The sequence below is a fragment of the Larus michahellis genome, chromosome 1 (assembly GCF_964199755.1).
Source record: "Larus michahellis chromosome 1, bLarMic1.1, whole genome shotgun sequence".
Lineage (NCBI taxonomy): Eukaryota > Metazoa > Chordata > Aves > Charadriiformes > Laridae > Larus > Larus michahellis.
This window is the reverse complement of record NC_133896.1, coordinates 213,971,785-213,987,367: the sequence shown is the minus strand read 5'-3', so window position 1 is coordinate 213,987,367 and position 15,583 is coordinate 213,971,785. Positions and strand designations below refer to the sequence as shown.

At 60.2% G+C, this 15,583-nt stretch overlaps 1 protein-coding gene across 4 annotated transcripts in view; it reads left to right on the top strand.

Moving 5' to 3' along the window:
* The first annotated feature begins 4,431 nt into the window (after window positions 1-4,431).
* Window positions 4,432-15,583, top strand: part of CLPB (ClpB family mitochondrial disaggregase) — a 105,886-nt gene continuing 94,734 nt past the window's right edge. Inside the window, exons 1-3 of one of the 4 annotated variants that reach the window (XM_074572209.1) lie at window positions 4,473-4,712; window positions 4,994-5,422; window positions 9,448-9,496. In XM_074572209.1, the coding sequence (XP_074428310.1) occupies window positions 4,996-5,422; window positions 9,448-9,496 (476 nt within the window). In that variant the 5' untranslated portion in view covers window positions 4,473-4,712; window positions 4,994-4,995. Of the gene's footprint in view, window positions 5,423-9,444; window positions 9,497-15,583 lie in introns of all 4 variants that reach the window. The other 3 variants (XM_074572208.1, XM_074572206.1, XM_074572207.1) reach the window with 3 other exon arrangements.

Here is a 15,583-nt window from a genome sequence, read left to right as displayed (position 1 = left end):
ACTGGCAAACTGGGGGAGCCGGGCTGGGGAACTGGGGGAACCGGGCTGCCTGCACCACTGCAGCTCCCACGACCTGACTCACAAACCAGCTGAAACTGGGCACTGGGGGCAGAAATGCCGATTTCTGGCTCTCCCAGTGCCGGGCGGTGGGGCCCAGTGTGTGTGTGTGTGTGTGTGTGTGTCTCCAGGGACACCTCATCTCTGTCCCCCCCCCGATACCCCACTCGGGCCCCGCCAGCCTTACCCCTGCCCCTCCCTCCCGCAGCTCCCCACGGGCGCTAATTAGCAGAGCGCAAAGCATAATTACCCGTGCAAATGTGCCCCTGCTGCCAGGCCGCGGGGGGGGGGGGGGGTGTTGTGTGGCGGGGGGGGGTGGGGAGCAGAGCTGTCTATATTTATCTGTGTGTATGTGATGGGTGGGGTAGAGAAGCACTGAGCAATGGGGTTCCTGCGCAGGCTGCGCTCACCATCCGCCTCCCACCATCTCCACGGCTCGGCATGGATTGGCACGGCTCAGCATGGCATGGCTCAGCATGGCACAGCACGGCTTGGCATGGCTCAGCATGGCACGGCTCAGCACGGCATGGCATGGCTTGGCATGGCTCAGCATGGCATGACTCGGCATGCCTTGGCATGGATTGGCACAGCTCAGCATGGCATGGCTTGGCATGGCACAGCTCAGCGCGGCATGGCACGGCTCGGCATGGATTTGCTTGGCTTGGCATCGCTTGGCACAGCTTGGCATGGATTGGCACGGCTCAGCATGGCATGGCTTGGCATAGCTCAGCTTGGCATGGCATGACACGGCTCAGCATGCTCAGTACGGCTTAGCATGGCTTGGCACAGCATGGCTTGGCATGGCTCATCATGGCTCGGCACGGCACAGCTTGGCATGGCTTGGCACTGCTTGGCATGGCTTGGCATGGCTGGGCTTGGCTTGGTATGGCACAGCTTGGCATGGCTCAGCTCGGCACAGCTCAGCATGGCATGGCTTGGCATGGCTCAGCATGGCATGGCTTGGCATGGTTTGGCATAGCTCAACTTGGCTTGGCGTGGCTTGGTATGGCACAGCTTGGCACGGCTCAGCACAGCTCAGCATGGCCTAGCATGGCTTGGCACGGCTCAGCATAGCTTGGCATGGCTTGGCACGGCTTGGCATGGCTTGGCATTGCTTGGCACAGCTCAGCTTGGCATGGCATGGCACAGCTTGGCATGGCTCATCATGGCTTGGCGTGGCTGGGCTTGGCTTGGCACAGCTCGGCATGACACAGCTCGGCATAGCTTGGCATGGCTCAGCACAGCCTGGCACGGATTGGCACAGCTTGGCATCCTTGGCATGGCATGGCATGGCATAGCTCAGCATGGCTCGGTATGGGTCAGCGTGGCTCGACATGGCTCGCCAGAGCACGATATGTCTCAACATGGCTTGGCACAGCTTGGCACAGCTCGGCACGGGTCGGTGCTTCCCCATGGTGCCAGCAGCGCCCAGCCGTAGCCCCCCATTCCCTTCTCCTTCCCCAGCGGCTGGGGGGCAGGAGCCGGGTGTTTGAGCACGGAGGGAACAGCCCCCCCCCCCGGCCCCGGGTCAACGAACCGCTACATAAAACAGCCCCTTCTTCTCAATGAACGCCCCCCCCCCCTTTTTTTTTTTTTTTTAAATCAGCTCCTATTTTCCGTGCTAAAACGCCATTCACAAACCGGCACCGAGCATCCCCCCCCCGCCCCATCCCCGGCACATGCGCTCACACACCTGCAGGCACACAGGCAACACGCACACACACGCACTGGGGCATGCACACGCACTCGCGGGCACGTATGTGCATGCACCCACGTGATCCACACGCGTGCACACGCAGGGGCACTCCCGCATACGTGCCCGCGCACATGCGCACGCCTGCAGTCACACACGCAGGCACGCACGCCGCCACAGCCGTGCGTGCGCACACGCGATTCACACGTGAACGTACACACAGGCACCTTCGCATGTGCATGCACACAGATACGCGCGCATGCACTCACACACACGTGCGTGGCCACAGGCACACGCGTGCACACACACACGCACTCACACACACGGGCATGCGCACACGCCCAGAGCCACGTACACACATGCACACACGTGTACTCATACACACAGGCACGCACACGTACTCACGGGCACGTATGTGCACTCGCACACATGCACACGTGCATGGCGACAGGCACACACACACACACGGGCGTGCACACGCACTCGGAGCCACGTACACGCGTGCACACACATGTCCTCATGCACGCTGGCATGCACGCACACTCACAGGCAGGTATTTGCATGCACACACGTGATGGACGTGCACGCACGCACGCGTGCACACGCACACACACGCGCTCATCCAACAGGCGCGTCCATGCAGGCACACGCAGGATTCACGCGTGTATGCGTGCACGTGGGCACTCACACGCACATGCGTGGCCACAGGCGCATGCAAACGCACGCACGCGTTCACACGCACGGGCACGCGCACGTGCCCAGCGCCACGTACATGCATGCGCATGATTGACACAGACGCGCACACACACACGTGCACTCACACACACACGTGCACGTACGCACACGCATTTGTACACACAGGCACGCACGCGCACTCAGAGCCACATACACACACGCACACACGTGTACCCGCACACGCAGGCATGCACACGCACTCACGGGCATGTACGCGCACGCACACGTGCGGTTCGCACACGCGCGTGCACACACACAGGGGCACTCACACACACATGCAGGCAGACAGATGTGCACACGCACACACGTGCGTCCATACAGGGGCACGCACGCCCACTCGGAGCCACATACACACACGCACACGCATGTGCTCATACACGCAGGCACGCACACACACTCACAGGCGTGCGCATGCATGCACACGCACGATTCACACGCCTGCATGCACACACGTGTTCACTCACACACACACACGCGTGGCCACAGGCACCTGCACGCACACTCAGAGCCGCATACGTGCATGCACACACGTGCTTCGCACGCACGCGATTCGCACGCACGCACACATGCGTGGCCACAGGCACATGCACACACAGAGGCATTCACACACACGGGCGTGCACACACACTCACAGGCACATGCATGCGTGCACACGCGTGTAGTCATGCACACACGTGTAGTCATACACACACGTGTATGCACATGCGCGCGCGTGCACTCATGCACACAGGCACGCACAAGGACTCAGAGCCACACACATGCAGGCGCACACGCGATTCACCCACGTGCAGGCACGCACGCGGGCACTCACACACACGTGCGTGGGCACAGGCACATGCACACACACGCGCTCACGCACACGGGCATGCACACACACTCGGAGCCACGTACACGCATGCACACGCAGGCACTCACACACATGGGCGGGCACACGCACTCACGGGCACGTATGTGCGTGCACACACGTGGTTCACACACGCGCCTGCACGCCCAGGGGCACGCGCACACACACACGCCTGCGCACAGACGTGCGCATGCACACGCCTGCAGTCACACACACACGCGGAGCCACATACATGCATGCACACACGTGTGTGCGCACGTGCACTCATACACACAGGCACGCAGACTCACAGGCACGTGCATGCACGCACCCCTGACTGACACACACGTGTGTGGCCACAGGCGCACGCACACACACATGCGTGCACACACACAGGCCTGCACGCACACTCGGAGCCACAGACACGCACGCACACACGTGTACTCATGCACACAGGCACGCACACGCGTGCGCACACACGACTCGCATGCGTGCGCACACGCGCACTCACGCACACCTGCGTGCACACACACGTGCCCATGCACGCGCACACACGCCGACGCGCGCGCGCACACCCACTCACGCACGCACACTCAGAGCCACACACACGCGTGCTCACGTGTGATTTTCCTGTATGCACACGCACACGCGGGCTCGCGCACACACACGCGTGCACGCCGACGTGCACGCGCACACGCAGGCACGCACACGCACAGGGAGGCGCACACGCGCGCGGAGGTGCGCTCGCACGCGGGCACACGCCGACGCACGTACACACGCGTGGGATCGCATGTGCGCAAGTGCACGTCTGTGTGCGCGTGTGCGTGCCCGCGTGCACGCGGGTGCGCGTGTGCCTGCACGTGTGTGTGTGTGCACGCACGTATGTGCACACGCCTGTGCCCTGGCTTTTAGCCCGCGCCGGGTCTCGAACCCGTGCTCCGCCTTACTACACTCCCCCCCCCCCCCGCCAGAACCCCTTGCCGGGACGGGAGCCGGCGCCTCTTCCCGGCATGCCCCGGGCGGACCGCGGCGCTCCCTGGGGGCTGTAGTCCGTGGCGGCCCCGGTGGCGCAAGGGTGGGCGCGGCGGGGACTACAACTCCCATCGTGCCTTGCGCCGCGGCCGGCGGCGGCCATCTTGGTTCGCCGGTGTCAGCGGCGTGTGTGTGGGGGGGAAGGAGGTGCTGGCGGCGGAGCCCGGCGAGCGAGGGGACGATGCTGGTCTCCCTGGCCTCCCGCCCGCCGCCGCCGGGGCTGGCGCGGCTCCTCCGCACTCGGCCGTGGCTGTCGCCGTCGCGGGCGGCCTACGGGGCTCCGGTGGCGGCTGAGGGGCTCCGGACCGCCGGGCCGCGGCTGCTGCCGGCTTCGGCCGCCAGGGGGCGCCGCGAGCCCGCGCCGACCGCGAGGCTGACAGGGCGGGGGGCGAGGGGGGGGACCCCGGTAACGGGGCCGGGGGGATCCCCCCTAGCAGTGGGCCCGGACCCCCGAGGCTTCCCCCTAGCGATGGGGCTGGACCCCCGAGGCTCCGCGCTAGCGATGGGGCTGGCCCGGGGGGGCTTCCTCATAGATATGGGGCTAGGCCCCAGGGCTCCCCCTCTGCCAGTGGAGCCGGGCCCCGGGAGTCCCCCACTAGCAACGGGGCGTTCGCCCCTAGCAGTGGGTCCAAACCCCCACGACCCCCGCCTAGCAATGGGGCTGGCCCGGGAGGGCTCCCCCCTAGCAATGGGGCCGTACCACAGGGGCTCCCCCCTAGCTGTGGGGCTAGACCCCCAAGGCCCCCCTCTAGCAATGGGGCCGGCCCTCGGGGGTTCCCCCATAGATATGGGGCCAGGCCCAAAGGGGACCCCCCTGGCAGATGGTTCCAGGCTGCAGGTCCCAGGCCTGTCCCCACTGCGGCCCTCCCAGCCACCCACCACTGGCCTGGCTAGCACAAGCCACCCCGTGCTGGGGCCGTCCCATGGAGAGCCATCACCCATGGGTGCCGAGCGGGGCTGTCGTCGCGGAGGAGACCCCGGCAGGCGTCAGAGCGGAGCCGGGAGCTGCCCCCCGGGAGCAGCGGTGCCTGCCCTCCTCGCCGCCGTGGCCTACTGCTACATCAGGGACCACCTCTCCAAGGGTGACTATCGCTGCTCGGCCAGCCCTGGGGCGTGGGGGTGGGGCTCGGTGGGGAGCAGGGGAGTGTGTGCCCCCTGGGGAGGGGGGTGCGGGGATCCCTGCTCGGGAACTGGCCTGGGAAGCCATTTGGGGAAAGGGTTATACTTTTACCCTCACCAAGTGGTGTGCTGGTCCATGGTGGACACCCAAACTCTTCTGTAGAGTGAAGATAAGGATCCTGGCGTTTGCTGCTAAGATAAAATTGTCAGCGGCACCCCAGTTCCTCTGGGGAGGGTTTGTGCTGGGAGAGAAGCTCCTGGTGGGTGAGGAGTTTGTATTCACAAACTTGACCATAGGAAGTTCCATCTCATCATGAGGAGGAACTTTTTTCCTGTGAGGGTGGCAGAGCCCTGGCACAGGCTGCCCAGAGAGGTGGTGGAGTCTCCGTCTCTGGAGACATTCCAAACCCACCTGGACGTGTTCCTGTGCCACCTGCTCTGGGTGACCCTGCTCTGGCAGGGGGATGGACTGGAGGGTGTCCAGAGGTCCCTTCCCACCCCTGCCATTCTGTGATTCTGTGAGTCCGGCTGAGGAGGATGGAGCCCTCAGGGTGATGTTCTCCCCAGGGCCAGCTCTCCCCACTTTGACCGTAGGATATTTTGGGCAAGCAGAGAGGTTTGGGAGTTGGGACGGGCCCAGTGTGCCCTTGTGGCCAAGAAGGCCAATGGTCTCCTGGGGGGCATCAAGAAGAGCGTGGCCAGCAGGTGGAGGGAGGTCATCCTCCCCCTCTGCTCTGCCCTGGGGAGGCTGTGTCTGGAGTACTGGGTCCAGTTCTGGGCTCCCCAGTTCCAGAAGGACAGGGAACTGCTGGAGAGAGTCCAGCGGAGGCTGCGAGAAGAGCAGCCTCCGCTGGAGAGAGCAGACCTGGAGAAGAGCAGACTGAGAGGGGATCTCATCAATGCTCAGCAAGAGCTAAAGGGCGGGGGGCAAGAGGATGGGGCCAGACTCTTCTCAGTGGTGCCCAGGGACAGGACAAGGGGCAACGGGCACAAATTGGAATGAAGAAAATAAAGAGAAGTTCATTTTCAGGGTGGCAGAGCCCTGGCACAGGCTGCCCAGAGAGGTGTGGAGTCTCCTGCTCTGGAGACATTCCAAACCCATCTCCAACCTGCTGTGGGTGACCCTGCTTTATCAGTGGGGTTGGACAAGATGACCTCCAAAGGTCCCTTCCAATCCCTACAATTCTGTGGTTGTGTCATTCTCCCCAGGGCTGGCTCTCCCCGCTTCGACTGTAGGATATCTGGGGCAAGCAGAGAGGTCTGGGAGTTGGAAAGGGATCAAGCGACTCCCCTTATCAGCCCAAGATTTCTCACGGAATGGTGTACGTCCCCCTCACCGTGGGAAGGAAGCAGTTGGGTGGCCGCAAGCCCTTGTTGCCACAGCGTTAGAAACGCTGACATGTGTGTGTCTGAGCTGACTGGGACAGTCCCCGTGATCTGTTGGGGCAAGTCGCGTGCTTTTTGGTTGATGTGCAACTGCAGGTTTGCGCCACAGCAGGTCCCGTTCTCAGCAGGGTGTTGTGTTTGGGGGTTCCCGGGGTGCAGACCTACGCTTGGGTTGTTGTCACCCCGCTTTCCTGCCGCAGGACAGGAGACGGAGTGGCCACGTTGGTGTTACTGGACAGGGTGGTGTTGGAGTGGAGATGTGTTTGCTGCTCTGCTGTGTGCCAGGCACGCGGGGTATCAACCTTCAACCCTTCAGCTGGACGAGGTCGGGATCCAGGCTCGGTCCAAGCTGTGGAAAAGGAGATGGTGCGTGCTGGAGCGGACCTTCCCTGCTCACTGCTGTGCCTTCGCCATGAACCAGCCCTCACTGCTCACGCGTTCGGGCTTGTTGGCCGAGAGCTGGTGTGACACAGGCCTGGGGCAGGGGGGCTGTGGCTTCAGAGCAGGACACTCACTCGGTGGTTACAGGCACACGTCAGAGCTCGGTTTCCTTGTGAGTGACGCACAACCTGCTGTGCTGGGCTGCTGGGGCAGTTACCAGGAGGTTTCATCATCGTTAGGGCGAGTCATGTGTAATTATAGACCTTGGAGCCCCTTCCAGTCCCTCAAGGGGCTCCAGGAAAGCTGGGGAGGGACTCTGGATGAGGGAGGGGAGCCATGGGACGAGGGGGAAGGGGTTTCCACTGCAAGAGGGGAGATTGAGCTGAGATCTCGGGCAGAAATTCTTGGCTGTGAGGGCGGTGAGCCCCTGGCCCAGGTTGCCCAGAGAAGCTGTGGCTGCCCCATCCCTGGAGGGGTTCAAGGCCAGGTTGGATGGGGCTTGGAGCAAGCTGGGCTGGTGGGAGGTGTCCCTGCCCAGGGCAGGGGGTGGCACTGGGTGGGCTTTAAGGTCCCTTCCCACCCAAACCATTCGGTGACTGGGAGGAGGATGCTGTGCTGGCCCTGAGTCCAGGCTGCGGTGGCTGAACGCTCACTAACTCCGACACCAGCGGTCATTTGGCCCCAGCTGCCTCGGGTTCACCCCCTGTCTCGGGCAGCGTGGCCCATGCTGCCAGTGTTCTGCTGCTGTTCTGGGGCCTGCGAGCAGCCATCATCCCCTCGGGGGGGGACACAAAAACGATCTGCTGCTCCTTTCTGCCACGCTCTGCCTGGTGAATTGTCCTTGAGACAGCACAGTGCCCACGGATCTCAGCTTTCCTAGTAAGACCACAAGCGATTTGTGCTGCAAAGCTCTTCGTTTGGACGCAGCAAATGTCCGTCAGCCAAAATATCTCCCTGCAGCACGCTGGCTACCCTTCCTTTCGGGGCAGCGCAGGAAACGCTGAGGTTTGTGGTGCAATTTGAACCTTTGCAGAAAGCTGGCTGCTGGGGTGAGCCGTGATCGCTGCCGCTTGTGGCTGCGTGTCAGTGCCCTGAGAGAGGGACCCTGGAGTAAGGGACAGGGACACAGGACACAGCCCTGGCTGCTGGGGATGCTCTCCGGGAAGCCAGGTTAAAGGCGTGAAGCAGAAGGCCGAGCCACGGGCACAAATGGCTCGGAGAAAGGAGGCACAAAATGTTGGGGAGAGAGCAGGAAGCGTTTGAAGGCTGGTAAGAATTAGGAAGAATTGTCCCCACATGCCCAAGTTGTCCCCAGACACCCCGGTAGAGCCTTGCTGGCTGCACTGGTTTTGAAAACCTCCTGCCCCAGCAGAGCTGGGGTGCTGTCCTTCCCCTCTCTAGCCAGGAGATGTCATTCTGAGCCTGTGGTAGGAGCTCACTGGCCTTGTGGTGGCGTCTGGAAACCTCTGGCCGAGGCTGTCACCGTCTGGGGTGACAGTGCCAGCTGCCTGTCATGCCTCCTGCACCCCAGACCTCGCCATTTGCCAGGTTTGCCTTGCAAACACAGGAGAAGTCGTTGTTTCCCCAGTTGTTGACACAGTTGGTTCCTTGCTGGCGCCACTGCCAACTCATCCCCAGCCCCGGGTGCCCCAGCAGGACCTGTCCCCTCCTCTCCAGCCTTTTGCCGGTGGCACCTTGTGAGCCAGAGACTGTCACTTGTAAGCAAAGGTAGTTTCCTGCAGAGGTGCATGATCTCTGGTGGGCTGGGAGAGACTGGTTTCCCAGGGAGGAGCAGTTCCCAACCCTGGCTGCGTCCGTGGAGGTACTGCCCAGGGCTGCGACACGCGGGGAGCCGCCGTCTCAGCTGCCCAAACGCCTGCCTTTGGGCCGGGAGAGGCGAGGAAGGGACTTGTGCAGCCGGGCTGGGGACCCAGCTTGCACTGAACCCCCATTTCTCTGCCTGTGCCCGTGCTTTGAGAGCTGCCGTCGGTCCTGCCTTCCCCAGAACCCTTACAGGGGGGCTGTGGTAAGTCAGCAACGAAGGGATTTTGGAGAAACCTGCTCGCAGAAGTAGGTCCTTCCTAACCTGTGGTGTTTGAGAAGAGCCGTAGGCACAGGCCCTGCCTTCTCTGCTGTGGTGGCCTGTGCCACCTCCGGGATGTTATGTGCGTGTTGCGTTTGGCTGCTAACTCGCTTTCTCTTCTTTCTCTGTTTTCAGAAGATGCTCTGCTGGAAGCTGCAAGGATCAACAACATTTCGGAAGTCAACAGGTGAGCAGCTCGAGAGAGGTGTGAGAGGACAGTGCTGCCGAGGCGGGGGAAGGCAGGAAAGCTCTGTCAGCGCTTGGGGAAGGGTGGGCTCGTCCCCGTTATCCACACGTGTTCATGTTTGGGTTCGCATCCCAGGGCGCAGCTCCTGGGATGGAGCAGCAAGGCCTGGCTGCTCCCACACCCCCTGGGGTGCTCACGTTGCCGTCTCGGATCCAGAGTGGGTCGGAAGGGACAATGAGTGCAGTTACCTGTGAGTTGGAAGGCGGGTGGCAGATCCCTGTACTGGGAGAGGACAAAGAGCGTGGCCAGCAGGTGGAGGAAGGTCATCCTCTCCCTCTGCTCTGCCCTGGGGAGGCCACAGCTGGAGCACTGGGTCCAGTTCTGGGCTCCCCAGTTCCAGAAGGACAGGGAACTGCTGGAGAGAGTCCAGCGGAGGCTGCGGAGATGTGGAGGGGCTGGAGCATCTCTGTGCTGAGGACAGGCTGAGAGCCCTGGGGCTGTTCAGCTGGAGAAGAGCAGACCGAGAGGGGATCTCATCAATGCTCAGCAAGAGCTAAAGGGCGGGGGGCAAGAGGATGGGGCCAGACTCTTCTCAGTGGTGCCTGGGGACGGGACAAGGGGCAACGGGCACAAACTGGAACATGGGAAATTCCATCTCAGCATGAGGAGGAACTTCTTTCCTGTGAGGGTGGCAGAGCCCTGGCGCAGGCTGCCCAGAGAGGTGGTGGAGTCTCCATCTCTGGAGACATTCCAAACCCGCCTGGACATATTCCTGTGCGACCTACTGTGGGTGACCCTGCTCTGGCAGGGGGTTGGACTGGAGGGTGTCCAGAGGTCCCTTCCCACCCCTGCCGGTCTGGGATTCTATGAAAGCATGAGGCCAGGCAGTGCAGTGTGGTGCGGATGAACACCTCCAGGCCAGAAGCCGCAGAGACTCGTTTGTGTCCCACCAGGAGCACAGGAGTGAGCTCAGGTCTGCTTGACCCATTGGGGTGACCAAGCACGTGCCCGTTGGGGACCGGATCATCTCCAGAGCTGTCCCTGTGCTCCTGTCCCAGGGTCTTCAGCGCTCTTGTTGCTATTGGCCATGCTTTCCTCTGTCAGGGTTGTGCCGTGCCATCGTTCGGGAGCTGTATAGCGACGTTAAATTCCCTGGGGTGTTAAAAACAAGCGTGTTTCTCGGGCCCAGCCTGTGAGCGGTCCCTGAGAGGTGCGTTTGCTCTCTGCCCACCCGGTCCTGCTGCGGCTGTCTCTCTGGGGAGGGACTTGGATTGGCTCGAGCGGTTAATGCGGTGCTGCGTTAACGAAATAGGTCTGCGGGCAGGCCAGCTCTGACCTCATCTGCAGCTGGTGCCAGGGACTTAACTGGAGCTGTGTGGGGGAAACAAGCCTCCTGAGAACGCAGGGTGAAGAGAAGCATATGAGGACCCAGCAAAGCTCGGCTGTCCTGCCCGGTCTCTCCCAGTAACCCACTGGTGGTGAGGTCTCCCAAGCGCTGCCTTCAACCAGTACGGAATTAAGATATTTTTATTTTTTTTTGGGTAGCCTGGCAGCTCGCACAGGATGGGAGCAGCCATTGCTGCTCTCCTGGGTTTCTCCCTGGCAGAGATCTCCCCCCATTGCAGGCATCCAGGGAGCTGCCGTCCCTGCGGCAGGGGAGGGGAGCCCTCCTGGCCCGGGGATGCTCCTTCCCATCCCGGGATCTTGAAGGAAGCAGCCTGGCCCTGCTGCACCCCGGGGCTGAGATCTGGCCTCGATCAAGAGCCGAAGAGGATATTGGTGTGCGGCTAATTGGCACATGTGTTCTGCTGCTTGTAATTGCAGGAAGCTGCTGCTTAGGGATGTCTGGGTGATTTGTGAGCCTGGTCAGGCAGAGGGATGCTCTGTGCCCCCCCTGATTGGGGAAGAGCTTTATCCCTTGCACGTCTGCGGCCTCTCCTTTTGTTTCCGTGTCTCTTTCCTTACGGTCCTTCTCCCTGGGGAGCTGCCAGAGCTCCCTGCCGACTTGTGCCTTCGCTGCCAGGCATGGGATGGTGAAAACTACTGATAGGTCGGAAAGTCCAGTGGAAAGGGTCCCTGCCAGTGGCAGGGGAGTGGAACTAGATGATTTTTAAAGTCCTTTCCAGCCCAAACCTTTCTCTGACTCTCTCCCTGCTGCAGGTGGCTTCAGTCTCTGCTTTACGTCCAGTCCGGGAACTCCACAGGGGCTGCAGAGCTGATGGAGGAGGCACGGACGGGGTTGCATTAAGGGCTCTTGCTCTTGCTAGCTGCAAGGGGTAAAGCCCAAATTTCAGCCTTAGCAGGGCAGGAGCATGATATTCAGCTGAGCATGGTGGGCTGCACCCAGGAGAGGGCAGCGCCGTCCACCTGTTTGTCACTTGTCCCCCTCCCCGGACAGTGTTGTCCCCTGCCTGTTCTCCCCCCTGCTCCACACAGCTCACTGGTTAGGAGAGGGGAGGCTGGTGTGATAGAGGGCTGCGGGGATGCTGTGACGGCTGGAGCCCTCTGCTGGGAGGACGGGCTGAGAGAGTTGAGGGGGTTCAGCCTGGAGAAGAGAAAGCTCCACGGAGACCTTGGAGCCCCTTCCAGTCCCTCAAGGGGCTCCAGGAAAGCTGGGGAGGGACTCTGGATGAGGGAGGGGAGCCATGGGACGAGGGGGAAGGGGTTTCCACTGCAAGAGGGGAGATTGGGCTGAGATCTTGGGCAGAAATTCTTGGCTGTGAGGGCGGTGAGCCCCTGGCCCAGGTTGCCCAGAGAAGCTGTGGCTGCCCCATCCCTGGAGGGGTTCAAGGCCAGGTTGGCCGGGGCTTGGAGCAAGCTGGGCTGGTGGGAGGTGTCCCTGCCCAGGGCAGGGGGTGGCACTGGGTGGGCTTTAAGGTTCCTTCCCACCCAAACCATTCTGTGATTCTATGACTTTTCTAATACAGCTTTAGACTCATTTGTACTCTCTCCCACGGCCTAATGTCTTGGTCTAACAATTTAAAGGCAGTGAAAAGCCTCAAAGGGCTGAACTCCTGCGCACTGTTTCTCTCAGGCTTCGCAGAGCCATTCAAGACACGTGTTCTCCGCTGCTCCGCAGCCTGGCTCACGGGGCCGTGCCAGGAAAGCCGAGCAGAGATGTGGCGTCGCTCCTGTTGTGGAGCAGTTGCTGATGTCCTTCATTTCTCCAGCCTTTTGGCTCAAAGACTGTTAGAAGCAGCAGCCAGATGTTTGTAATTCTCCTGACCATCTTCTCTGCTACGCGTTCTTTTCATCTGCTGCTGGGGACTTGTTCTGCCTTGCTGCGGGGACTGGCCTTTTTCAAGTGCCTTGTTCAGCGAACGGCTTTACGCAGGAAAACATCGTCCCTGCACCGACTGGGAAATGCAGTCTTTCGGTCTGAAGCGTAGAAAATGGATGTGTGAGGTACAAAGAAGTTAAACTGTGAGTTAAATCATAGATGTGTTTAACTGCAGAGGGAAAACAGGAGGCAGTTTGGAGCAGCGGCTGCACAATGAAACTGAAGAGTTTTTAGGATAATTCTGCGTCCTTATCCCAACAGTCCTGCGTGCTCTCCTGGAAGAGAGTGACTCCCTTCATCACCCTAACGGCCACCTGTGGGATGATGGGGTCAGGGCTTTCCTCGTGGAAAGCTAGGGAGAATGAGAGCCCCCGCAGAGGATTTGAATGTCAGCAGGGATAACCGCTGGCTGGTTCCTAAAATGAATGATAGTCAAAGAACGGGAGGTGTAGAGGCTCCGGGCATGTGTGGCCATAATCTCCTGCCTGTTGAGGGATGATGGGGACCTGGTGCAATGAAGATTGAAGCAATTTTTCCCGTAGGAATTAAAGTAAGGAGAGGTTGTACGTGGGCACCTCGGAAATACACAGGGTACGTGATGTGGGAGGTGGAGGAGCAGGAGCAGCACCAGGATCACCAGCCGGAGAAGATGGTGGCTTTTTGGAGGCTGGTTTGTCACAGCAGGTTGCCCTTCTGGAAGATCTCAGCCTCCCCATCTTGGACTGTAAATCTTCCAGTGTGAGTCTTCTCGCTGCCTCTTTCCGGGTATTTACGTCTCATCCTCATATTCCTCAAATTAGTTTCAGGTCAATCCCATCAGTTGAGTAGGAAGGTCAGCAAATGGGGTGGTGGTGATGGTTAGAGGAGCACGACATCAAGCAGCTGCAGAGCTCCTGGACGCTGCACGGAGAAGCGACAGGCAGCAGGGTGCTGCTGTGAGTACAGGTAGAATTCTGTGAATTCTGTAATTCTGCTTCCATGCGTGTGAGGAAGTGGACGAGGCTCCTCGGATTACGCTGTTCTAAAGAGCTCACCTTTCACAAGGCTGCAGGCAAACGCGCTGCTTTGTTCCAGCCGTCAGGACGTGAATGGAGGTGGAAGATAAGTGATAGAGTTATGAAAAATTAAAAGCGTTTCGATTTTGGAAACCAAGCTGTCCTCCGCCTGTCCAGATCTTCCATCTGGGAACCCAAAGAACCACAGGCACAGGGGAAAATCGGGCTGAAGGGACCGAAAGGAGGGTTTGTGTTGGGGATCCTTGGGCAAGGTCTGGCTGTGCCTCGGCTGGTCACAGTTGTCCCAAAGCTGGGCCAACACTGGCATCACTCTGAGTTTGGGCTGGGACACTTTCATGTACAAGAAAGCCATTGAGGTGCTGGAGCGTGTCCAGAGAAGGGCACCGGAGCTGGTGAGGGGTCTGGAGCACAAGTCTGGTGAGGAGCGGCTGAGGGAGCTGGGGGTGTTCAGCCTGGAGAAAAGGAGGCTGAGGGGAGACCTTCTCGCTCCCTGCAACTCCCTGAAAGGAGGGGGTGGCCAGGGGGGGTCGGTCTCTTCTCCCAAGGAACAGGCCATGGGACAAGAGGAAATGGCCTCAAGTTGCACCAGGGGAGGTTTAGATTAGGTATTAGGAAAAATTTCTTCCCCGAAAGGGTTGTCAGGCACTGGACCAGGCTGCCCAGGGCAGTGGTGGAGTCGCCATCCCTGGAGGTATTTCAAAGCCGGGCAGACGTGGTGCTGAGGGACATGGGGTAGTGGTGGCTTTGTCAGTGTTGGGTTGATGGTTGGACTCGATGATCTGAAAGGTCCCTTCCAACCCGGACAATGCTGTGGTTGTAAGCCAGCCGAGCTCCACTCACAGCCCCTGTAGGGAGCACGTTGCTCTGAAAGGCTCTCTCTGGGTCCCTCTTTGCTGTTGAACTGCTGAACAGGGCGAGTGATGAGACATAATGAGTGTTAGCGCAGCCCGTAACTAGATGTTTCTCAGTCCGGCTTGGAAAGACTAAGGTTATGAATACTGGAAATGAACGGGAGGCTTATGTTCAGGGGAATTTTGCATTATTCCAAGCAGCAATGTTTTCCTTGGTTAAGGATGAAGAGGCCTTTCAGACAGACCCGGCAGCCCCAGATAACACACAGTTAGTGTTGCCGCACATCCGAAGGCTGGATCCAGCCCCAGAGCCACAGGCCCTCACCGTCCCTCGGTCTCCTCTCAGCCCCCACACGGGTTTTCTCATCTTCACCCACTCGTTAAATGCAAGAAACCAGGCGAATTCATCGAGATCAAGGAACTCATTCACTTCTGGGACCCATTCCCTTTGGAGCGCGTGGCCAGGCAGCAATTCCCTTCAAGCCCTTCACGCTGTTAGCCAGTACAGAAGATAACACCTAATTAATGTGGATAGTTTAATTTCCCTCAGCCTCGGTTGTTCCGCACATGTGGAGGGAAAGCAAGAAGCAGAGCCATAAAGAATTACCGCCTCCGTCCCCCTTGTGTTTATATTCAGTATTAATATTGATTCTCTGTGTTCCAGCTTTGTTTCTTAATAAGCCGCCCACAGAAGTGCAGGCTTACGGCAGAGTTTCCTCACCAGATAAATATGATGGAGCAGCGTTCTCGGCGGCGCTGTGCGACTGTGACTCATGGAAACACGGCGCGGATGTCGGACGGCTGTTCTCAGGCTCATTCATAACAGCGGGCAGCAGCCCAAATCTGCGTGTTAATGAGAGCTGGAGATGAGCAGGCACTCTCCTGCTCTGCGAGGGATCCAGCCAGACGTGGTGGTGGGGCAAGGAGCTCCGTGCCGGCT